The following is a 26,178-nucleotide window of genomic DNA, read 5'->3' as shown; positions in this document are numbered from 1 at the left end:
ATGCAAAAAAACAACGACCAGGAGCAGTGTACTAAAGAGTGCAAATGTTGCAGGGAGGCTTCTGGGTTTTAGCTTGCCTGAGGTGCAAACTGCTGATTTTCTTTGTGCCATTACTTCGAACACATCTATAAATCTTTTTGATAAACACAGCTCAAGTCCCAAGGTCACGACTTTCTTTCACAGTTCTACGGCCTTCCATCCAGGCAAGCTATTTTTCTGCAAGTCATCCAAACTAGCCGAAGCAGAAACTTAAACTTGAGGGAATAAAGAAGACCGGCATAACTAAATTATGATAGGTTCTGTATCACTTTACCTAATGAACTTTACAATACAAAAAACATTTTCTTAAAGGCCCACTGAAGTGCCTTGAAATGCACAGCATTATTCAATATGTTGACGTATTTTCCACTGAAACAGGAAGACAGGGCGGGGCATATCGAACAGCTCCTCCCCTTTTTTCAAACAGCCAATGGCGTTTAGTTTATATCACAGCTCGGCCAGAATCGTTGAGCTTGGTAAAGCCACAGTTTCCTCCTAATCTCCTCCATATCACTTTAAAATATAGCATTCAGTGCAGAATTCAAATGAGTTCGGTAGATTTTAGGGTCTTCGCCGACTCGCACATTTGATCCGCTCTGTGCTATCGTGTCTCTGGACCGGAGCAGACTGTGAGCGCTTCGGCGGTTCACGTGACACTAACGTGAAACCAGACTTTATTCACCCCAATGGTAAGCATATTTACACTGTCTGAATCTTTCCCTATCCCCTTTATAGTGCACTATATATATAACCTTTATTTAAACAGGAAAAGTCCCATTGAGACACAGTCTCTTTTACAAGGGTGTCCTGTATAGCACAATTTTCAACCATGAGCTGAAAAACAATACATTGCATAAATTAAATACAATACAATACAGATTTACACAAAGTTTACAAAATATTTACATAGGAAAAAAAAAAAAAATGCAATGAGTTTAAAATATATAAACAAACGAAATAAGGACTAAAAGTCGAGATCTACCTACCATTAATTAAAACAAGTGCACATGTCCGTCAGCATGTCAGATCTTTTTTTAAAAGCAGCTAAGGAAATTAGCGCACCAATCTTAAGGCTAGACTGGAGTTCGTTCCAGGACGAAGGACGATAGTAAGGCAAACTCCTCTTTCCTACTTCTGTCCTCATTCTTGGTACCTTACAAAGTAGTCTGTCACTAGATCATAAATGATATGTACTTTGCATATGAACAAATTTTAAACAGATATAAGAAGGCAAAAGACCTAAGAAGGCAAAAGACCTGGCACATCTTGTTGGCAAATAATATTTTAACTAACTTCACCCACTGTCAAGTTGAGCCAGACAAAATTACAAAAGAAACCAAGCTGGTAGCTGGAAGATTGGCTTGGAGAGTAAGGACAGTGGATTTCATGGAAAGGTTTTTATTTTAAATCAAGACACCACAGGTGAACAGGGTAAAAACAAATATATCACCATACTTAACCAGTTGATTAATCACAGTATACATTAAAAACATTCCATTTTCTGGAATGTCATGTGCAAATGAGGCATTATCAAATGAAATCTGCACTAATTAGCATACATTTCCAGAACAGAAATCTGAACATTGGATAAAGCCAGTTTCAACATTTTTATTAGGGTTGGAGGTTTTTACAGAAGGTATTTTTGTCAACAGACCAAAATATTAAATAAAATAACATTTTCACTATTATAAATCAGTGGTAAAGATTTATAAACACACCCATAAACCCATTGTGGTATGCATGGAAATCAACACAGATACATGTTAGTCAGCAACTGTATCCCATTTTTTTGTGCGGGAACAGCAGGGAAAGAGGGGTCGTCGTTGGTCCGGAAGGGATTGCTCCCTGCTATGGGAGATAAACCCAGACTCATTTCTGCTCTCCATCTCACTGCCGGCAAATTGAAGGACAGATCAGAGCAAAGCGTACCCACAATCACCACTTCACTCTTCAACAGAACAGCACATTTAATCCCTGCAAACCCCTTTGGGCGCGGGACTCTTCAGGAGTATGGAATTATATACTCAGGAAAGCCTACTCATGGCCTATACGGAAAGCACATAAAGAAAGATGGCAAATGACAAAAGCATCCATTTTGTCTCCCTGTTTTGTATTCAATTGAGAAAACACACCAGTGACGGCGGCTCCCGTGGGAGGGTTTTGGTGTTGTAAGGTGAAATCGCTTGTTAAATATGTCAGTTTTTGACTGGAGTAATTATCTTGTTAATTATCAGGTGTGGGGGCTGCGATTCAATGACTGTGAAGCGATCAATTAACAAGCTGAAATCAGTCAGTGGAGGCATGACGAGACAAGACCTCGGGAGCCGAATGCATTTAGCTAGTGCAAGAAACTCACAACTGCCAAAACACAGCACTGGATCGCTGACTGACTTAATCTTCTGAGATGTTATTGTGTAAAAAGTCCAAACGCTCCAATGCGAAAGAGAATTTTCGTCTGTCAGTGGTTTCTAAATATTTATCTCCGGTTCATTCCAACTTGGCATCGTTAATCGGCTTCACATGTAGTCTATCAGAGCGACACGACAAAAGAGCTGAATGCGGACAGACTGTTGGGTTCAAACCACATCAAAGCTAGTTTCCATGCCACAAAAAAGAGTAAAAAAAGAACGTCATAACGTGTAAACAAACCCCATCTGCACGATGCTCGGGTGGGTTTGAATGCCCTAGTGTTTATTACGCCATGTGTGAGAAACAGATTGAAGTGCCGTCGGGCTGCAGGAGCCTGTAATGGCTGTGCTGTCTCTGACTGGGAAGCCAGTCCTAATTAGATCATCATAAAAGGCCACACTGATGGCCGTTATACTCTCCCTGGACACAGTGGCTCTGATATCAGTTTGGGTCAAGATGCAAACAGTGGACAAAACGCTGGTGGCAGTACAAACCAGCCAAGAGAAACCTTTAGCCAAATACTCACTATATTGCTGACTTTGGCCATATAAAAAACTCTATGAAATAAAATGATCTCTACGAAGATTAAAAATCTCTTTTACAAGAGTGTCCTGGCCAGGACGGGCAGCTAATTAAGGAACACAAAATAAAGTTAACAAAAGAAAACATAAAAATCACAATTCACATAAAATACATAAAAACAGTGCCAGGTAAATAAATAAATAAACAATTAAATACATACATTTGCATATTTATGTATATATATATATGTGTGTGTGTGTGTGCGTGCATGCATACATCACAGTTGAAAATTTTGGGGTCGTAAGATTTTTAACGTTTCTTATGCCCTTATGCTGCACAAAGGACGCATTAATTGGATCAAAATACAACAAAAACAGTAATATTGTGAAATATTATTGCTGATAAATATTTTATTATTTATAATAAATATTTATTATTACAATTAATATAGTTAATAAACGTGTATTATTATAAATAGTATTATCATTATTTAAAATAACTGCTTTCTATTTAAATATATTATAAAATGTAATTTATTCCTGCATGGCAAATCTGAATTTTCAGCATCATTACTCCAGTCTTCAGTGTCCCATGATCCTTCAGAAATCATTCTGATATGAGGATTTGGTGCTCAAGAAACATTTCTGAATTCTGATTACAATCTAAGTTGAAAACAGTTGTGCTGCCATAAGGTTTTATCTTCAAAAACCTACCGGCCCCGTCAAAAGCACTGTGCACTGACCAAACACTTAACATCTCTTCGACTACATCTGAGAAGTTCAACACAGCAATGGTGAGCTAAACCTCACCGGCCACCTTTAAAATCTAAAGAACATCCTCCTAATAAAAAAGATGCTGCATGTTCACTTCAGACAGAATCTTTTTGAGGGAAATGACTAATGCTAAGAGGTTTATAAGGGAATGACCAGCCGAGTGTCTTTGTCAGGCATATAATACATTAAAACAGTGTGAAATATAACTAATAATAGCCAAAGGAATGAGTAATATCATCAGATTGTCTTTTCATAAGAATATCTTTAATTGTTTATTTTAGAAATATTGAAGTGGCTCAAATTTGCATGCCGAACTAGCTCACAGTCCTTTAGTCACGAAGCCTGACTCATTTAGTTCTGAGCCTAAACCACACTGTTAGTGTGTTACAGATCGGCCAACACGATAAAAACCACAAACCCTGTGCAGTGTGACCCAATTGAATTTGACCTAGAATTTAGTTTGTCTTGAAGCTATAAAATACGTTACACATACTTGCATATGGCAACACACTTCAGTCAGATCTTTTGCCATCAAAACAATTTCCAACTGGCATTCAATGTCAATAATGTTGCCTGAACCTTGTATTGATTTGACGTATTGTCAATTAACATACTTTACATAAAAATGTAAACTTTAGTATATGTTACATTACTTTCTATTTTACGTCAATATATGCATGAGTCGTGTCAACTACTTTTATTGTGCTTTTAGCTCCTTTTTGAAGCTTAGTGGTGTGAACAGCAATCCATTTTTGTTATATATATATAAAAAAAGTTGTTTTGTGTTCTTCAGAAAATAAATGAAAAACATATGAGGATGAATAAATGATGGCAAAAATATACATTTTATGGGAAATCTATTCCAGTGTGGCATCTGAACATGCAAGAATCCCTCGTGACTTAACAGAGATCATCAGGAGACATAAATCCTGTGAAGGAATGTAGTGATGGTGATAATTACATCAAATTAAACAGCTGCCACGAACAGCCCCAACAGTGCCGTATTTCGCCTGAGAAAACGTCACTCTTCCTTGTATACACACACACACACACACGGGAAAAAAATTACTGATTTAAGCTGATTCTTATCAAATATTCTCACTCAACCTTATGGGCACAAAACTGTTTTGCATAGCCAATATAATGTCTAGTCCACGCCGGAGCTTATTATGGCCAACAGTTGCCAATTTATCTAGGACAAGATTGTTTGAAGGACATATAAACCAACGAAAAAGTTTGTTTTAATAATAATTAAATAAATATTTAAAGAAATAATATTATAATACATTATAATATAATATAATATTTACATTACATATAATATAATATAATACATTATTCAAGCAAATATATTTAAATAAAAATATAATAATATATTAAAAATTATAAATAATAGTTTGTCAGTTTCTACCAACATTTGTATAAAAAAAGTCAGAAAAACATCAGAAAATTTAATTTTTGTCCATCTAAAAAAGTAGTGCTGATCATTTTACAGACATTCTGCTCATGATCATCTAGTTGCTATTAAGTGTCTGTGGTTGTGCTGTTTAAGTCTGAAACTGCGCACATAATAAGTTCATAAACTGGGTTTGGTGAAACAAAAATCATTATCAAGAGAGATAAAAATGTGATCTGATGTCTGAACAGCTTGTGACCTTTCACCTTTAAGGACTCATAAAGCATATATCCCTCAAGCCCTATTCAAGCACACACACACACACACACACACACACACACACACACACACGTACTTCCTTCCAGCCCTGCACACACACACACAATTATTGACATCTCCATCACTGCCCTTCCAAACCATCAAAGCCTGACAAACACAGACATTCTCATGCACACACACACACACACACACACACACACACACACACACACACACACACACACACACACACACACACACACACACACACACACACACACAGTGAGAAGGGCAGTACAGGCATCTGCTGCTGGCTGTTTGTGTGTGTGTGTGTGTGTGTGTGTGTGTGTGTGTGTGTGTGTGTGCGCGCGCGTGTGTGCATGTGTGTGTGTGTGTGTGTGAGAGAGAAAGAGAGAACACACTGTCTAGATCAAAGTCATTACTGACAGGTTAGAGCTAATTTTGTTTAGTCTCTGATTGATGTCAAAGGACATGTGTAGATTTGCATTGTGTTTGAGTGTTTTCCTCACATACACATTGAAATACACACCTACACTGATATATACGAGAGTTATATACGAGAGTTATATCTGTACACACAGAAAGTATGGTATAGTAAAGGTATCAAATGGTAATGTCATGGTACTCTGATGAGTACTATGACATACTATGAAAATGGTTTGGTATTGTACCATAGTATTATTATCTAATACCTTCACTGTACCATCATGGTTCTGCCACAGTCATTTTTGTTCTCATATGCTAATGCACAACTGCACTCCATTCACTTGTGGTAATGAAAGAAAACTGCTGTTTATTTCTTACCGACAACCAGTAATTAAACACAATGCCAAAACCCTGTTCTGCTGTTGGTCTCTGTTTTTAGCACAAAACACATCAGAAAACTGTGACCATACTTGCGTACAACAGATGTGGATCTGCTGACCTGAAACAGAATCATACACACCTGGTTTCTGATTACAGCCAATTTCAAGCAGAAAAAACCCATCAGTTTATACAAATAGTTTGTAAACAGTTTTATTCGCTCGTTTTCCCAGCTCATGATTCACGTTGAGATGATGAGATCTGTCGTATTCACACCAGTCAGAGTGGATATCTTACCTCTGTGACGTCTTCTTATATTTTCGCCTAAAAAAAAAAAAAAAAGAAGACATTTCAGTTCGGGTAAAAGCAAATTCAGTTCAGTACATAAAGCCTTCGGGCTAGTTGTCACACATGGATATTTCTCAGCAACTATAAGGTTTTGGGTCAAAAGTCCAACACATGTATTTTCTCTTAAAACAGGATATCTATTTTTCAAACTGAAATTACAGTACTTGTTCACCACTATGGCAACAATGTAATAAACACAATACAACCACACTTCATAAATGTCAGGTCAAGTTTTCATTTGTTATTTTATATGTTGTATTTTTTTAGAATTGTTTAATTCCAATATTTTTGGGCCAAAACAATAGTTTAATGTTCTTGTGTTACTTTGCTGTTATTTCGTTAATTGTTTTGGGTTTCATAATTGTTTCACTATTTAATTTGTGCTGAAGATCCATTAAACAACATATTATAAATAGGTTGTAGATGGCTTTTTTACATTGCACAGCATTTCATATTTCAAAGACATTAGACTATATCATCTCAAATCAGTGTCAATAAACAGTTCCCATGTCCAACTTCATGAAAAACAATCAGTAAACTAACTAACTAACTCCAGGGTAATAATGTGTGAAAAGTTCAATAGCTTATTTTAATGCATGTGTCTATATATATATATATAAAAATATTTTAATAAAAATCCCACCCTGACACATTCACTGCAGTAATAAGTTTGACCACTAGTCACAGTCTCCCATGTTTAATTTCACATACTGGTAAGATGAGTTAACAATCTATTAAATGTATATATATATAAATTCTACAACGGTCATGAGTTCAGATAAAAAAAAAAAATTCTATGTTAACATCAATGCATTTAAATGCTTGTTTCATTAAGGCATCTATGACGTTTCTGTAAAAAAGGAAAACAATGACCCTTCTATGATGGACATCTGAACATTTGGTCATCTAAATCCAGTTACTTCATGAATACTCGCTCTGTCTTGCACATAGAGAGGAAATGCCACTTCTTTTAAAGCAGCTTTTGGTAAAATATCTCAACTGCAGCTGCTCTCAAGTCATATGAAGACAGACGCTCTGATTGGTCAACCTAGATACTGATGACATCACCTTCAGTTCAATTGCTGCTATTCATGTGATCGGTGAAGAGATGAGTGTTCTGAATGGATTTGAATGTGCAGCGACTTTTAACCTTTACCCTCAGCTTCCTGTCTTTCATCTTACATTCTTCATTCATCATCATCATCATCATCGAAACCTCTCTTTTTGCTCTTACCGCGAAGAGCGCCTGCCTTTATTACAGCCTTAAACTTTTATAGGTGTGTGTGTGTCTAATGGTGTCGATATGGGTCTCATTTCCCTTGGAGCCGCCAAGGGCACAATTAAATTCTTAATACGCACAATAAAACGGGGTTAAAAGGGAAATAAAGCTGGAAACAGAACGGCTTTGCTTTCCTTCAGTTCAATTCCACCCCGAACAAAGCCCAGATCTTGACCAGTGTCGTTATTACAATGTTGATGGCCTTTGTTTCAGGACAAATAACAGCTGTCTGGTTTCCCCATCTGGGTTCAGAGACCCCGGGCTGACAGCAACTCCCCCATCACGGTGAACGCAGTTGTCATAAATCTAAACCGAATCCTGGAAGATGTTTTGCTGTTTATAACCGGGATTAGCATTCAGCGGCTTAATGTGGAATGACACAGTGAGGGATTAGATCAATCCCTTCAACGGCAAACAATAAAATCCCCCTGTGATAACATACACGGTCATTAAGCTCCAAATAAATTCAGAATAAGCTATTTTTTTTACTGGCAATAAATGAGACAGCGATGGGAAATAAGTTGCACATGCAAATATTTCATGTTGTGCTTTCATGGCACTTAGTCGTGAGACTCTTGTGAGCACGCATGCATCTTTTCTGCAACATTAGCACCTGAACTTCACCTCCGGATCACATGACATCAATGAAATAAAACATGCAAAACAAAAAATGCAACTTTCTGTATAGTCCATTTTGGTGCATTTATTTACATGATCTAGATCCAGTGGGAAATTCAAACATTACATTTCCCTTCTGTAATTCCTCCACGAATATGTGAGCTTTGCAAATATTTAGTTTTAATATGCTAGATCCATTTGAAGTCTAGTTTTCAAACAAATGCACTCGAAATGTTGAAACACATTTAATGGAAGATGAGGCTGGTTTTGTGTCTGGGAACCGAGCCACACATGAAGAGGATGTTTGTGTTGAACGTGACCCGTTAACCCTGACCTTTTCACAAATATGCCGGCATCACATTAGAACGCCATCTACTGCAAATCACACATTGAAAACATCAAAAGTACCATAAAAAGTTAATAAAATAAGTTTAACTCACAATACTTTTAAATAATAAATCATTGTATTATTCATAATAATTTGTTCTGTATAATTTACTTAATGCACAAAATAATATTTTGTATTATTTATCTTAGTTTTGATTCAATTATTTATTAGCATCTTTTATGAATATATAATATTTAATATTCAAATTATACTCTTTTACTCTTTGTAACGTATCATTCTTATTTTTATGACTGTTAACCTCACATTGAAAAAAATATATCAAAAAATAAATTATTTTAATTAATGTACTTGCATACTTCATATTACTATAAAATATTACCATTATTATTGTGTAATTTTTTTTACTAATAAATTATTTTATTCTTCATATTCTTTTACTCTTTGCAATGTATTATATTCTTATTTTATTTAATTAATGACCTCACAATAAACACATTTTATTATTATTATTTATGCACTTTTATATTTAATATTCCTATAAAATATTCCTATTATTATTGTGCTCTTTTTTAATGTGTTTTAGTCAAATTCAGATTCATAAACATGTTGCTCACTCATGCAGAGAAATAAAAGTATGAAACTCTACTCACAGTCCTCGCAGTCTGAGCCAGATCTTCTCAATCTGATCTGCCTGTAGGTACTTCAGAGAGTTGTTCTCGAAATCCTCAATCTCTTTGGTGGGGGATTCCATGTCAAAAAAGTCGACCAGGCAAAACGACATGAACGAGTTTGTATCTGGACAGCACGGACGCAGAGCCAGTTTGTAGAGGCAGCAGCAGCAGACGCCGAGTGTGTCACAGAGACAGCTGTAGCACGTCCCTCATCCTCTCTCTCTCTCTCTCTCTCTTTCTCTCTCTCTCTCTCTGTGTGGTTGTGGGCTTGTGTCACCAGTTCTGGTCAGGTGTACAGAGAGGAGCGCGTATGGCAGCACTGCAGGGGGCCGCTCTCTCCCTCTCATGAATATAAGGCAGTGGAGAGGAAGAGGAGGAGGAGGAGGAGGAGGAGGAGGAAGGGAGGGGATTAAACAACTGCTGTTGATCTCTGTATCAGAGTCTCAACTCTATGCAGCCACACACACACATGAAGAATAAAACCAATGCAATGGACTGCTGCACAGTCTGGGATGAGTGGAGAGACATAAAGGACAGGAGGGAGAGAAAACAAGAGAAAAAAGAGATAAGAAGTTGAAAGAGGCGGACTTGGAGGAGAGGTTGTCTCTAGCGTATGAATGATGTGTTTGAGACTGAGAGAGAGAGGCTCAGACTTACATAGTATGTAAACAGGAGGGAAAAGGTAGTATTAATAATACCTTAATTAAAATATTTTATTCTCAATAAATAATACTTAAATATTTTTATACCATGGTCTGTCTGAATACTCGAGTCTGATTGTCTGGAAGGTGTGCAGTAAAACCATGCAATAAACTCACAGCTTTAGTGTTAAAGTGCCCCATTATGCTTTTTTGAATATTACCTTTCATGCAATGTGTAATATAGCTGTCTGTGAACGGCAAAGTTGTAAAGTAGAAATAAAAGTTATTGTCTCCCAAAAGAAAGAATCGACTCAGAGCCACCTAAACAAGTCGTCAGGAATTCCAGTCTCACTTCAGTGATCCTGCATACGCAACGCGTAACACATTTGCATAATGCCCGCCCATGGTCTTCATTGGCTGCCAGCGAACAACCTCTACTTTGACCCGCCCTCAAACACTTTAGCTGGTTTGTGTTGTGTACATGTTGAGAAGATGCTGTTTTCTGCTCATTAATGCAGATTGTTAGTTGTTCTTACTACTTTGAGTAATGATGAAGGATTGAGCAAGATTTGTTTTACAAAACTTCAATGTTACAAAAGTCATTCGAGTTAGTGCTCGGCTAACATCTCATAATGTTCCTCAAACTGAGTAGCGTATCACTGAAATACGTCCTGCTCAAGCCGTCCTTGCGATGGAGGTTCGGGTTGAATGACTAGTTCTTTAATGTTTCATCATCGGACTCGCGCTCGTATTGATATGGTAAAATCTGCGCAATCGTTACTGTACAATCACTGAGCTTTAGGAAGCCTCCGGAGCTGAAATTCAGTTACGTTTCCAACACGCACTGTAAACGTTAGACCAATCACAACAGACTCTGGCCAATCAGAGCAGAGTAGACTCTCGGAAAGGTGGAGTTTAGAGAGAATGAATGAATCCCTGGACGAGTCGTTTGAGAATCACTGAAAAATGTGGTGATGTGCAATGTATATTATGAAAAATTGTGCATGGTGCATGAAAACCTGTTGTAGGAGACCTCCAAAACAAAATTAGGAACCTTTAAAATAGCATTATAGGGGCACGAGAGAGACGCTGAACAGACGCAGGTAATTGGATGGATTATCCCTTACATATACCTTAAATAAATGTTGAATTAAAACACACTATTAATTTTCAGTGGTTATATTGTGTAATCATGTGTTGTAAATTGTAATGCATTACATGTGAAATCAACATTTACACTATTTTCTTACATAAAACATGTTCCTGATCTTACTGCAAGTAATATAATGGCAAACATTTTCCAAAAACATTTGTGTCCATCTCTCAAACACTTTCCGTTTTAGCTCTCAGATATCAACAAGCCTAATTTTACAAGCCTTCCTATTCAACCACCTGGATAATAAAGACCACTTTTTATCATTCATTCAGTTTCCGATGGATAAAATCAAGTCTCGCCCTACGTTTTCATGTCGATTATACTGCTTCACTTCACAATGTTTCACATTAGTGAAATAAAATAGGCTGCAAAATGTAATTTCATGCTGACTTTAAAGGTACAACCAAGAATACAAGAAAACAATAAAAGTCTTTTTTGGGTCAATTATAATTAAGTATAACTAGGTAAAAAATGCACTTTTTACAGTGTATTCATGGCAATGTGAAATTGAAAGCCATTTCATTTCAATATTGTAATGTATTTTGGAGTAGACTCAGCCCTTCAGATGGTTTTGTGAATGAAAAAAAACAAATACAGTGAAACTATAGCACATTCTGTATAAAAATATCTGTCAACCATAAGGTAACAATGAGAAATATAAAAATCCAGCTGTATTAAACAAAGAGAGGCAGCGCTGGCTCATAAATGTCACTGTGTGTAAAACAGCAGATGGTTAGCATAGAGATTGTATCTCAGACTAAATACCAGCTACGGCTTGACGTGAAAATACAAATGATACCATCATAACAACAACTGAAAACACAATGGACTGACACAGCAGAGGGAGGACGCCACAACCCACTCAGTTAAATCAAGACAGCATTAATATCCGACTGAGCTTTAGACTAAAGCACCATTAGATCGAATTGTTTTGATGGTGGTTAACCACACTCCATTATCATCTGACACTCAACAGAACATCTGCTCTGTTTGGATTCTTCTTTGATGCATATGTGGATCATTAATTATTATGGTGATTTAATAAAAAAGTCTAGAAGGAAAGTATTCTTTGTCGTTTGAGCTGTGGGCAGTTTGAAGTGCACTTTATTGACCACAATGACTCGAATCAATGAGGATAAGACTGAACAAGACTTGAAAGTCTGAAGTGAAGGACGTCAGGTGAGAAATAGTAGGTGTTGAGAGATATGTGAGAGGGGAAAGGTGTAGGTGGAAGAGATGTTGAGAACTGTGACCAAGACGATGACCACTGAATTCAGCATGGGATTCTGTGGAAATACTGTTTTTGGTGATCACAGGGAATCAGCTGAAATAAGATCAGTCCAGAGCAGTGAATAATTCCATTAACACATTGAGGGCCCTATTTTAACGGTCTAAGAGCATGGTCTAAAGCGCAGGGCGCAAGTTCACTTTGGGCGTGTCCGAATCCACTTTTGCTAGTTTAACGACGGGAAAAATGGTTGGCGCGCCAGGCGCATGGTCTAAAAGGATTGTCCCTATTCTCTTAATGAGTAATGGGTGTGATTTGGTATTTACGTGCGTTAAACCAATCAGAGTCTCATCTCCCATTCCCTTTAAATGCCAGTTGCGCTCACGCCATGGCAGATTCGCTATTTACATGACGGAATTTGATGGTGGAAAGACCGAAGCCGTCTCCAGAGCGCAAACGGATCTGCTCATGTGCGATGTAAAAGTGCGCAAGCAGACCATCTCTTTATGTACACAATAATAATCTTTTACATTGTAATCCTTTTAATTTTAATATTTGGCATGTTTTTGTGCTGGTGTGCATCCCTGTGTGTTTAATAAGCAGAATGCGCTGTGGACCCGCCTATAGGCGCACATTATTAATGCGCTCTTTAAATAACAAAATAAAATATTGCGCTATTGACTTTAGACCAGGTTTCAGTTGGTCAATGGTGCAGTCTATTTCAGTTGCCTCAAATAGCAACGCGCCAACAGTGTGCCAGAACACACCTCGTTTTCAGACCAGCACGCCCATGGGCGCACAAATGAGCGCATATGCATTTGCTATTTAAACAATGTGGCACAGGACGTGAAAATGATAACTGAGTCAGACTGAAGCTAGCAAAAAACACTTGCGTCGCGCTGCATTGCGCCGGGTGTAAGATAGAGCACTGAGTCTTGAACCAAATACTCCTATACAACACATTACACTGAAAAAATATTAATATTTTTTACTGTCATGCAGATAAACATATGATTTTTGTAATGATAAATGGTGTTCCCAACCCATTTTACTCCCGTAAATGTGTTTAGAGGTGGTACAAATTATGATATTTTGATGTCACAAAAAGCCCACAGATGATTACCACTAAAAATAATTCTGACTCATCCTTTAAAATATACATTACCGCACTTAATGGAAGCATGCATTTTAAACCTGAGGGTTTGAAAACATAAGACTGCACAAAAATAAATAAAGTCATCCAAATCCTTGTCAGCTAGGATTACTTTTCTAAGTGGATGAATGTCTGATTATGCGTTATCAACATAACTGTAAAAGCTCAGTACAGTAACTGTGTATGGAGAGTTATAACATCCCTTCTATCAATCTTAACATGTTACATTGCATTTTATAGTTATATTTTCAAAACAATGTGAGAGTATAAAAAATATTTAATATGTATACTATACATACTATTCTCATCCACTTCCATTGAAGTGCATTACTGCGTTTCATTTTTCTTACTATGCTGTAGTCGACAGAATGCCCAAATTTAACCTAGAATATTAAGAAACACTTTTTGCCTATGTGCACATTAATTAAATACACGTGTGCCATATTTAATCTCTGACAGAAGCACAACTGGTTTACATTTAAAGAAACTAATTTTCCTACAACTCATAATTACGGTAATTATCTAAACAGATGCTGTGTGTTAAGACTTGACTTGCTATTTGTAAATCATGTCAAGAGGAAACTTGAATACAGGTTAAATGTGACACGTCTGTAAGATCCTCTTAGTTCTTTAGTTTGCATTCACAATGATGCTGACAAAGGAGATTCAACACAGTAATAACAACAGGTGAGTCTACAATGATTGTAATCAGTGTCAGATAGATAGATAGATAGATAGATAGATAGATAGATAGATAGATAGATAGATAGATAGATAGATAGATAGATAGATAAGTGCACAATCATTAAAAATACTCTGCTCAAGTCAAAATACTTTACACTTTCTAAGCCCATGAAAATGAGGAAAAGAACCAGAAAATGGCAGATGTAAGCATTAAAAATGAAATCACACTTGTAAACCTTGTGCTCAATGTTCTAGACGGAGCAATGAACCAAGCTGTAATGCTGAATTATATTAAAACTGTTCATCATAAAAGCTTAAACTCACCATGTTCTTTCCTGTGTGGATAGCTGGCTCAGGAAAAACTCGCTCAGCACTTTTTTATGAGGAAGTTTAACTCAAAAATGAATGTTCTGCCATTAATAAAACCTATATTGTCCATCCAAAATGATCAGATAATAATGACTTAAATGCTCATCTGTTCCTCAAAAAAAAAAAAGCGGTATAACTTTGGAAACAACTAAGTGCAAGTCACATGTGCTACTTTCAATGTTTTTGATGTTTGACAGCTCCTCGTCACTATGAACTGTAGTTGAGCTTCAAAAAATCACAAATAATGGCATACAGTTTTAGAACAACATGAGGGTGTGTAAATATTAACAGAATGTTACTTTTTGAGTGAACTATCCATTTAAGGTTTAGGAGAGAAACTACACTTCCCTGAAGTATGTGCTGTTAAGGGTGGTTTAACAGTTGGATGTTGTGAGATGGAGTTTGCGCTTTTTTAAATCAGTGTTGGGCAAAACATGCACAAAGCATGACTGCACAGAATTATTCAAATCTGACCTTCCCAAAACAAATATGCAGGTAGAAAGCAAACAGCAACAGAACCATACATGAATATTTAACAGACAACGAAAATGAAAACCTCTGAGGGGAGATAAACAGAATGCAGTGTGTTCTTCAATGAGCTGGAGTGGGCGAACTACAGGAAACAGATCATCGGAGAGATAAGTCTGACCTGTAACTAAACAATCAATGGCATTTATCGCTCAACATGTTAAGAATTCTGTAACTGAAATTTTATCGGTTTCATCATTCCATTCACTCAGTTCATTAAGCAAGAACATAATGGTATAAATAAGAATGAAGGGAGAAGGAGGGAGAGAGAAAAAGAAATGAATATATCTGCATTATTAATTAACATTGCTGGCATATCTAATCATGCAGTCATTGGTCTGCCTGTGTAGATTGATGACCTACCGGAATATTCCCAGTTCATTAAAAAATAATTGAAATGGTTCTGTGACTAAAACCAAGTAGCGAATTTTTGTACTGTATACACCTTGGAATATTCATGATATATACTGCATATTAATTGCAAAACTAAACATGAATTAATATAAAAATATACACTTTATAATATATATATATATATATATATATAAAAAAAAAAAAGAATGTATACATTATAAATACATTACATAAAATGTACATTTTATGCAATTAATAGCAAATATGCATCATTTATTTTTGAATGAAATGTTATTTTAATATTTTTGAATGAAATTATATACATATATATTATATATACACACTCACACACACATTATATATATATATATATATATATATATATATATATATTAGTGCTGTCAATTGATAAAAAATTAAATAATTAATTGCACAGTCTATTAAATAGATATTTCCCCTTAATCGTATCCATTAATAAATTGAAAGCTATTATTTTTAAATTTGGCTTTAAAAAATATGACAACTTTTAATTTAAGTAAACTTAAAACAATCTTAAATTATAAATTGTAAACACATAAACTATAAATTGTATATGCATAAACTATAAATTAAATATAGATTAACTCTTATCTTATCCTACAAAAGTTAATCAGTGAAGAGCAGTGAATGATTTCTCTTTGTCTTTTGTTCTGTGATTTACATCAATGAGACAGACTGCTGCAGGTTTATTAGGCTACTGTCACTTTAAAACCTGAGAAGCGGCTTTCTGTGCGCAGACTGACGTTTCACATACAGCGTGCCAGTACCAAATTGAGTTCTCTTTTTTTTCTTATGGCACTTGATAGTGTGTTCATATAGCCTACTGTAACGCTAGCCAAAAGATGCCAGAAAAAAAACGGATGCTGCGGTAATTTTGACAGCCCTAGAGCTGACGGATAATGACCCAAAATAAAAACCCAAATCAGGCAATGAAAACCTGCAGTCATTACGTTCTTAAACTTCTGTGTCATTACATATACACCAATAACAACTTGACTAGTGATATCCACTACCTTAAATTCAAGGGCACCACAAAGCCAAAGGACACAACATACAAAGCTCGACCGGACAAGCTAATTAACATCCAGCCAGTGCATGAATTATTGAGTTTTTAATCCCGTCAGCTCACAGCAGGGTCTCCACCGGGCAGGTCAGGTGACTTATTGTGGGGGGTTGCGGGGGAGACACTCATATTGAGTAACAAGCCCCCTAAACATGACAGCCTCTGCTCTTTGAGATTTGTAGGTCAGAGAAAACAAATACTCTCCAGGGCCTCCTTTGTGGAAGAATGACAGGATAAACAAAGCTTTGAAAAGAAAGGTTGGAGATATCTTTTTCAGGTGATTAATAACCTACATGCACTGCCCATCAATACGCTGAATTGTAATTGATAAGCAATCTGCAAATAGCTGCATTTTAATAGAAACAAATATTTACACGTTAACCTGAAATAGGAAATAAAAGTCAGAAAATTGTTAATTGAACCTTTAGACAAAATATAAAAAAGTTTGACGTGTGTTTTGTTGAGTATCATATTTGATACATCAGGCTTTTATGTTTCATTTAGTATGATATAGGAGAATATGGAGCTTGTACTCGAGGAGGGAAAAAGGCCTCAATTTTATTCAGAGGCAAAAACTAAGCAAAACTTTTGACATATTTACCCCATATGTAATTCTGATAATTATGTAAATCAATGAGTTCAGAGAAAGAACAGAATAACAGACAACTTACATAAAATGCATTTAATGCACATGTATCAGTTGTCATTTATCGCCCAATAATGTCTTTGTAAGATGATATTTAAATGCTTAGTTTTATGATCTTAATTTGATTTTTGATTTTATGAAGCTCTGTAGATTTTATTGTGGAAAACATGCCATGCAATACAATGATGACTGAAAGATGTACAAATAAACATTCCTCAAAAGCCTGATGTATCATATTTGATACTCACATTTATATATATATATGGATTTTTTTTCTTTTTTTTAACATGGATAATCAAAAAAATATGGATAATTAAAGAAACCTAAGCTGCTTCAGTCCATTAACTATTCATCTTGAAATATTACTAACAATATCAAAGTTATTCTTATATTTACTTCTTATATTTAAGATTTCACAGCAAAAACACTTGTAATTTTACAATTATACTAAAAGGCCTTTTACTTTCTAAAAAGTATATACTATCAATCAGATGACAAAGAAGCCATGTAGTAAATTGCAGATCATGTTGAAATTATCATGCCTTGCAAATTTGTGTATCAAATATGATACAGTTGGCTTGATAGGGTTAAAGGGATAATTCCCCCCAAAAAGAAAATTTTAAATTAAATGTGGTAAGACATTTTTGCATTAACTTTACCTTTAATGCTACATTTAAATGATTTATATTTGAGCTTTAACTCCAATCACAGCTGGACTAAAGTGTTGCCCGACTGGCACCTGTCCAGCTCAAGTCTGAATGCTGTTTGCCAGCAGTCCTGTTTCCCTGCATTCCTGTAAGATCTCCCTCAATCTCGCTTTCATTCACTCAGTTCATTCTACTCAACGGAGCTGCACTCAACTGGAAAATTAGGTTTCTCCACTAAAATGAGCTCTGCCTGCTACAGACCTATCAGAGAGACGGCTGAAAGCTTGGCTAAAAGAGCAACGATAATCGAAAGAAAACTTGAGGCGCGCAGACTGTTTGAACCAGATGAGAATGGGACGTCCACCTATGTACGCTCCCCCGAGCCCCGGCTAAAGATCGGAGGCGTGCAGAGGTCAAATCATCCATAAATCAAGAGAACCATCGGAGGCAGCTGATGTAAGGAGAAACAGACACTCTCCTGAAAAAAAATCCTGCTGTGTGTCGCACCTCAGACGTAATGAGTTCATTCAGAGGAGATGAACCTCAGCCTGCTGTGTTACACATGAATTTGCTCCAGAGGAAAGAGGGAGAAAGAGAAAGAGAAAGAGAGAGAGGGAAAGAATGGAGTGAGAAATGAATCCTCTCCTAACAGAATCATTAGAAAGAAAAAATGCATAGGTGCATGACTACAGTCTGTTTTCCATGCCGGAGAAAATAGACAGATAGTTAAGAAAGAGTTGCAATAAACCATTATTTTGATAAGCAATAAATCTGTCAATCAGACTTGCATTGAAGGAAGAACCTGGGCTCTTTTGACTTTAGCCAGCAATCATCTAGCAACTACTGAGACCGCCCTAGCCACCTGAGCAACCACACAGCACCCATTCACAAAATCGTAGACAAAGGGAATGAATTTCACAAGGATTTTCAACAGAGTTGTCAACAACAAGCATCTGAAAATGAAAAACATTCACAAAAAAATATATATATCAGAGCTCAAGAGATCTGAGCTTTCATATGACATATAAATGTCATAACTCCAAAAATAACTAGAATCAAGAACCAATTCATAGCCATGGAGAAATTTCCTGGGTGTTCAACATTTCTCGACAGGTCGTGTAAAGGTGAATGTGTCTGTCATAGAGTAAAAGTCACCTCTTAGTAAATTAGAATAATAAATGTGGCTGACACTCCAATCTGTGAGGGTCACGCTGAATCAGTTCAACTCTTTAGTCATGCAAATTTCAGATAAGACTAATGGAAGAACAGCCCTGCCAATCTTAATGTCTTATCATTAAGGGGGGGGGACGGGGGGGTAGATATAAGATCAGAATGGTCTTGTCTAATCACTCACTCAAAAGGTGCTCCATTGGTGCACATGCTCTCCTTGCCCTTTTAATTAAGTTCACACACTTCCTCAACAACAGCACCATAAAGGCCCCGATATAGTCACGGAAAAGTTATTTTTCATTCTTTGTTTACGGGTAAAGAGAAGTTTGAAATAGCGTTTTAGCTGTACACTATTTGAAATGACATCACACCAGCTCATTCTTCGATTTCAAGTAATTTGGGGCCTTAAAAGTAGTCAATACAACTCGTGCACTATATTCCAGGTTATCAACGCTAACTCAAAAACCATTGAATCGAGACTATGGAATGAGTTTTACTTGAAAACCTAATCAATCTAATTTGTTTACTTAATCAACTGGTTTAGTTCAAAGAACTGCCTCAAAAGTTTAAAGGACATCATTTAAAAAAAGGTTATTCTGATTTCTATTTCTTCAGAGGACTTTGTATATAGTGCGTGATTCTGTTCTGTGGTGAAAATCAAGCTTTTAATGTTGTTTATATGTCAATGTGGTGTTTTTAATATGCTTTATGACAAACCATGTGCAGATTCATAAGTCAACGAGTATTTTCTCCTGGATCTCTGAGCTGGTGTGAGTGAGTGGAGGCGGGGCTCATTTGCATATTCATAAAACCACGTATACTAAATGAGGCAAGGGTGTAGAGTTACATTCAAGCTATTTTAAGGCATTAAGAATTTTTTTCAAGGAAAAAACATTTAAACGTCATTTTGGTGATCAAAGATGAGTTTTATGGGATAAAATTACTGACTACAGGGGGACTTTAAGACTACTTATTTCTTTGCACCAGTTCTTTTAAAACTTTAAATATGTGTGCTTGAATCAGGCTGATATGATTCTCGAAAAGACAAGATTATCAGTGAATTAGTTTTTGTGACAATTGTGGCCACTATGAACAGATATTATGTTTGGGTGAGCTATCTTTTTAATTGTTCATTTTGGTCATTCTCTATGTTCATCCATTGTATGCATCTCTCTGGTGAAGGGTTAAATTCTCTCTATGGGACATCTGATGACAAGGAGGTGGGCTTTGGCTTGGCACATTGTGCTATCCCATCATGCCATGTTCAGACTGGTTACTTCTCAGCTGGAAGGGGAGACTCTCTCATCTGCAACCCATCACCCTACCTGCCAAATGTGCCTTCCCAAGCACCCCAAGTACACAATAACACACTAATAGAACATTAAGGATTCACTGGAGCACAGTTTTACAGTGGATATTTATAGCAGCCGATGCCTGGCGCTGACGTCAGTACTAATGCCATACGGTTCTCCCCTGCCTTCCTCTCACAGGGTGATTAATGAGGAGCTGCTCGCTACAGAACATCACAGTCCACTGGAGACTCCCTGTTTAACACAGCCGGTCGCACCAGCAGACAGCTGAGTCCACATATCACTCGGTTTCATCATTTATTTTCCTGTCATTCACTTTCAGAAGGCCACAGTGACAGGATTTATGCGTCTGACGTCCATGTGAAATCCGTTCGGGATACACTAGGATTGGAATGGATTAGGATGGTTTACTGAATTGCTGCGAAACTGGGGTTTACGGCATTGAAAACAAAAGGATAAAATTGTACATCATCCTTACGAACAAATGTAAAAAATCTATATTTGTGATTCAGAAAAAAGTTTGGACACACCACCTCAATCATAATGTTTCAAAATTTCAGAATAATAAAATTCTAAACGTTTTACTCCTATTCTGGTAAAGGAGGTGAATTGGACTGATTGATTGATTGATCGATTCACTCAGGCGTTAGTGAGGTGTGTGATTCCCTCCAAACCTTATGGCGGTCTTCTCCATGGCATCGGGACTGTCGACAGAGGGCAGGTCATCAGCTAGAATCTCCTCTGGACTCCGCGGGTCAATCAGGATACCCCGCTTGTCCTTGTCCTTGATCCCGATGCCTGCTGTGATGGCGTTCCACAAAGCATTCTGTGACTTGGAACCTAATGCAAAAATCAGAGATCAAAAGCTCAGAGGGGTGTAGACGACAGAATGCAAGACCGGGGCAGAGTGAAAAGTAGACAGAGAGATAGAAAGATAGAGGAAGAAAAACAATTTCTGTTTTCTGTTTTCTACAGAATTTTCTGTTCTGCCAACATGTAGTCGAGAGGTAAAGGTTTGGAAGGTTACTTTGGGTAGACAGTCCCTGCTGGTAGATGCTGTAACTGCACCATTAAGAGGGCAAAAAATATAGGGTTGTGCACCAGCATATAATTGAGAATTAAATTTAAATGTAAACATTTTTTATTTAACTTCTGAATTTTAATTGAGATAGTGAACAGGAGGCAGAACTGAAATTCGAATTTGAATGTAATAAATTAGAAGTAAAATTAATTTAAATTCAAAGAAGTTCATATTACTGTCATTTTTAACAAGAAAGGTAAAGTTTGTCAAGACGGATGGATGGATATATGGACAGATGGATGGATGGACGGACGGACGGATGGATGGATGGATGGATGGATGGATGGATGGATGGATGGGTTTGTAGATGAATGGATGGATGGATTTATGGATGGCTGGTTGGGTTTGTAAGTGGATGGATGGATGGATGGATGGATGGATGGATGGATGGATGGATGGATGGATGGATGGATGGATGGATGGATGGGTTTGTAGATGGATGGATGGGTTTATGGATGGATGGTTGGGTTTGTAAGTGAATGGAAGGATGGATGGATGAATGGGTTTGTAGATGGATGGATGGATGGATGGGTTTATGGGTGGATGGATAGACACTTAATATTATTATATATTATAATATTATTATTAGACACAAACAGATAGTTAGACAGACAAACAGGTAGACAATAGAAATATTTGAAATAGATATACAGACAGACACAGATAATATGTTCAGGTGATTAGGTCAAATTCATATTTCCGAAACTGAGTGTCCATGAACAAACATGGCAGGATGCAGTACGCATACTTTCAGTGCCTAGTCTTCAGATGGCACACAGACAACATGAATATGATCACAGACCCTTGGGATTGTGAAGACTGTGAACTTTACTGTGTCACACTCATACCTGTTTCCTCGCTGTGCAGGAAACAATTCTAAAGTAAAAGTGAAGCCAACAGCTTTCAATCACGTGTCTGATTGCACATACTCACGTGCAAAGCGTGCCAGAGGTCTTGAGCTGCTCTCTCCCGCTTCATTCGCCACTGTGGAGAGAAAGAACAAAACACAGACAGATGAGTGATGTAGACCTTTCTTCAACAATCATGATGACACATCAGAAATCGCTTTTCCTCGCCACAAATTTCAAGTTTCCAGAAACAATCGTAAAAGTACAGAAATTGATTTTCAGATGAAACAGAAAAGTAATGTTGTTGTTTACTTATGTTGTTTACCTGATGCATATTACAGCATGCCTATCAAGCATAAATCATTTCACTCTCAGTGTTATTTGCCTATCATTCATGAATATGCTAAAGATATGGTAATTTGATCATGATATAGTAGTAGATGTTTTAATTTACTCAATACAAAAGTGGAATATTTTAGGAATTTGGCATTTGCCCCGTAGTGAGAGAGGCAGATGATTATGAGTCAAAAGAGGGAAAAGAGAAAAATCATAAATGAGATTTCTCCTAAATATAGCTAACTTAAATTTCAAAGTCTGCTGCTTCTCAACAGTTTCTCCTGAGATATTATGCAGTAAAATATAGACACAACATTTCTCATTAACGCACAAATTAGCTAGCTATGCCAACCACATTCAATTTATCCCTGTATAACAACTGTCACTTCACCTCTTATTTTAGAATAAACATCTGGAAACAGTTGATGCTTACATGAAACATGACTGTCCTCTGGACAGAACAGCAGAGAGAAAAAAGTTTTATGATGTTTTTAGACAAGAAATGGTGATTTATAGTCAAGAAGAATACAAGGTCACAGATAAATGTGTGTGACACTGAAAATACCACAGTCCTCCTACTATTTCAATAAATGCAGACATAAATCCTGCTTTGGTTTAAACGCTATCGGCTGCTGAGGGGATATTAGACATGTGGTTTTTATGTGTTTACTTTAAGAATTTCTGCTGGAAAAAAGTTCCCTGTTAAAATCTGTCGAGGCTTCCATGATTCTGAGCAATAAAACTGCCTCAGGATGGATGAGTAAAAGAAACCACATGAGGTCAAAGACAACACGCAGCTGTGTTGTTTACACAGAGGAATCGCTGCTGTAAAAACTGAACGGACAGCTCCTCTCGCCGGCCGCCTAAACACACTGCACTGAACGACTTACATCATTAACAGTTGACCGCTGGAAGCACCGTTTACTGAAACCACAAGAGGTTTTGAAAAACTAATAACTCATCAAAAGGTTACAGGCATCCAGACTGAACCTGCGGAATAGTGGCGTCTGATTCATAACGTTAGCGAATCGTTTGTTTTTTAATGATTCACTGAAACCGATTCGCGAAGCTTTTGTGAATCACTCCTATTCAGAACAACCGCAAGATTCAAAAACAAGGCGTTAAATACACATTAAAAATACAAATGAAATAAACATAGACTGTAAAAGAAGTTGCTGCATTACATTTTTAAGTAACTTCAACTTAAATTACATTAAACTGACTTTAAAAATGAGTTGAATCTTGTATAACTTATTATAAAAGATGAAAATTTCTTTACTTATTTTGATAAGTTAAAGCAATGTAAAAACATCATGTTGTCATAACTTATTGATCATATCATGTTTTACAGTGACATGCATAAAAACGGATCTTAATTTAGTTTCAACTTTTCTGTTGGTAGAATAATAGGCTATAGTTCAATCCCTTTACAAATGTATTTGAAATACATGAAATGTAAGATTACTTATATAAACTTAACTCCCAATAAAATTAGGCTATATAAAATAAAATAAATGTTATTTGAAATAGAATCCATTCCAATGAATAGCCTACCCAACATCATAAGTGTGAAGTAATTGCTTCATTATTCACTTCACTAGTAATTGCAAGTTATTTGAATTTTTTTGCCAATACAATATTTCTCATTTTCATTTAGTTTACGTTTTTCAATTGATATTGATATAATTTTATTTCAGATAAAATGTACTAAATTTACAAAAATGTTTTTTTTACAGTATTAGTTTTTGTCAACGATAGCAGCCTTGGGGGATTTCTAAAAAGTTAAATAAAAATAGCAATTTAAGCAAAAATGAAAGACAGAAAAATCATGAAACACTGAGAACAGGTGAATAAAGGGCTGAAAGAATGAGAAAGGCAGAGAGAGGGAGTCGTGAGGTTGTTAAGTGGGGACAGCCGGTCCACGGGGGGCAAAGAGGTAATGAGAGGGAAATCAGAGAGAAGCCTTTAGCACAGTGAGTTTGTCAGTGTCCAACGAGTCAGTACTCAGGAGAAGAGGAAGGACTCTTCATTAGAGATAATGACTCCCCCTGGGCAGCTCACACGACTCCTCTAATGTGCTGACGACAGAACGGCCTCCAGCGAGGGGCGCACGCCATCACCCACACCTCCCCTGACAGGTAACCAAAGACCCCTTTTTCCATTTAATGCCTTGGATCTCCATATCTACAAGTCTTCACATGTATGTGTGTATGTATATAGTTCTTATTATTGTTATATTATTGTGATATATATTATCTTTTTCTATATTTTCTTTATTATATTATTGTATTGTTGTTTAATTTTTATTAATATAAATTAAAACATTTATTTATTATTGATATATTATATGTAATTGTAAATAATAATTATTCTATTATTAATTGTATAATTATATATATATATATATATATATATATATATATATATATAAAAAAAATTGTATAATAATAATTATTATTATTAACATCATTAACATACAGATTTGGGGTCTCCTTAAGGGCTCCACACCTGACCCAGGAGCCTTATTGACTCCTCCACTGCAGGTGCTTTAATGAGGCCCCATTGGCCATCCTGCCCAAGCACACACACACGCACACACACACACACACATGCAGCTCTATGGGGACGGGATGGGTTGGGGTTGTTTGTCAGGCAGAGGCAAGAATCACTAGGTCGTGACATCACATCCTGCCTCCGCCGGTGACCATGGAGACGGTAATCGCAAAGGCAGCATGGGAGACCCACTGGAGAAAACTCTTATCATTGGCCCAGTGCATTTTAAAAGCGTGACTGTTTGTGTGGGCTTTGCTTTAATGATAAACACAGGTTCCCGTGAGAATTCATCCAATCAAACAGAAGTCACAAAAGGACTCCAAATGATCACTTCTTTTCTTCTTTTTACCTGACGCCTTCGATTTGTGCACCGCTGTGGTTTCTCCATTTCTTCATCTCCTGATTGTGGTCTGTTATATAAGCCCATGACCTTTTAAGAGAATAATTACCACCATCCAATGTTCCGTCACCACAACTGTCATGTCACATTGCTGTTCAAGCTCTCTTTGTTCTGTGCCTAAATCAGCTAACCCTGTCAGAAAAATCAACGTCCTGATATCGTAACCCACACCATCTGACAGGGCACCAATTCAGGCTTTTTGAACAACACAAAGCATTGTGAATCATTTTGTGCCAAAAAAAAGTTGTTTCTTATGTAATCTAATTGTACTCAGGCAACTCAGAAACACCCAGAGACTGATTGTAAGACACAATCACTTTGTTGCTTTCTTGTTACTATGACAGAACAGAAGACAGGGAATTTGCATGCAAACTCAAACTGTCTTCAACCAATTTACCAAACCTTTGTGCATGTGTTAAGATGGCGTTTTCTTGAGACATTTCTGAAGCCTTTTCTGAAACCTTCACATATAAAAAACACCACGA

General features: G+C 36.7%; 1 protein-coding gene across 4 annotated transcripts in view; it reads right to left on the bottom strand.

Annotated features, from left to right (window-relative positions):
- Positions 1 to 26,178, bottom strand: part of pde1ca (phosphodiesterase 1C, calmodulin-dependent a) — a 67,288-nt gene that overhangs the window by 39,886 nt on the left and 1,224 nt on the right. For 3 of the 4 annotated variants that reach the window (XM_084102847.1, XM_084102848.1, XM_084102849.1), the window contains exons 2-3: positions 22,490 to 22,540; positions 21,150 to 21,315 (exon numbers count right to left, since the gene is read on the bottom strand). In XM_084102847.1, coding sequence (XP_083958973.1) covers positions 21,150 to 21,315; positions 22,490 to 22,540 — 217 coding nt within the window. Of the gene's footprint in view, positions 1 to 6,519; positions 6,547 to 9,466; positions 9,829 to 21,149; positions 21,316 to 22,489; positions 22,541 to 26,178 lie in introns of those variants that run through there. The other variant, XM_084102850.1, reaches the window with a different exon arrangement.

This window comes from Abramis brama (genome assembly GCF_963993115.1).
Source record: "Abramis brama genome assembly, chromosome: 24".
Taxonomy (NCBI): Eukaryota; Metazoa; Chordata; class Actinopteri; order Cypriniformes; family Leuciscidae; genus Abramis; species Abramis brama.
Note: the sequence above shows the minus strand (reverse complement) of the source record. Positions and strands in the feature narration are given on the sequence as shown.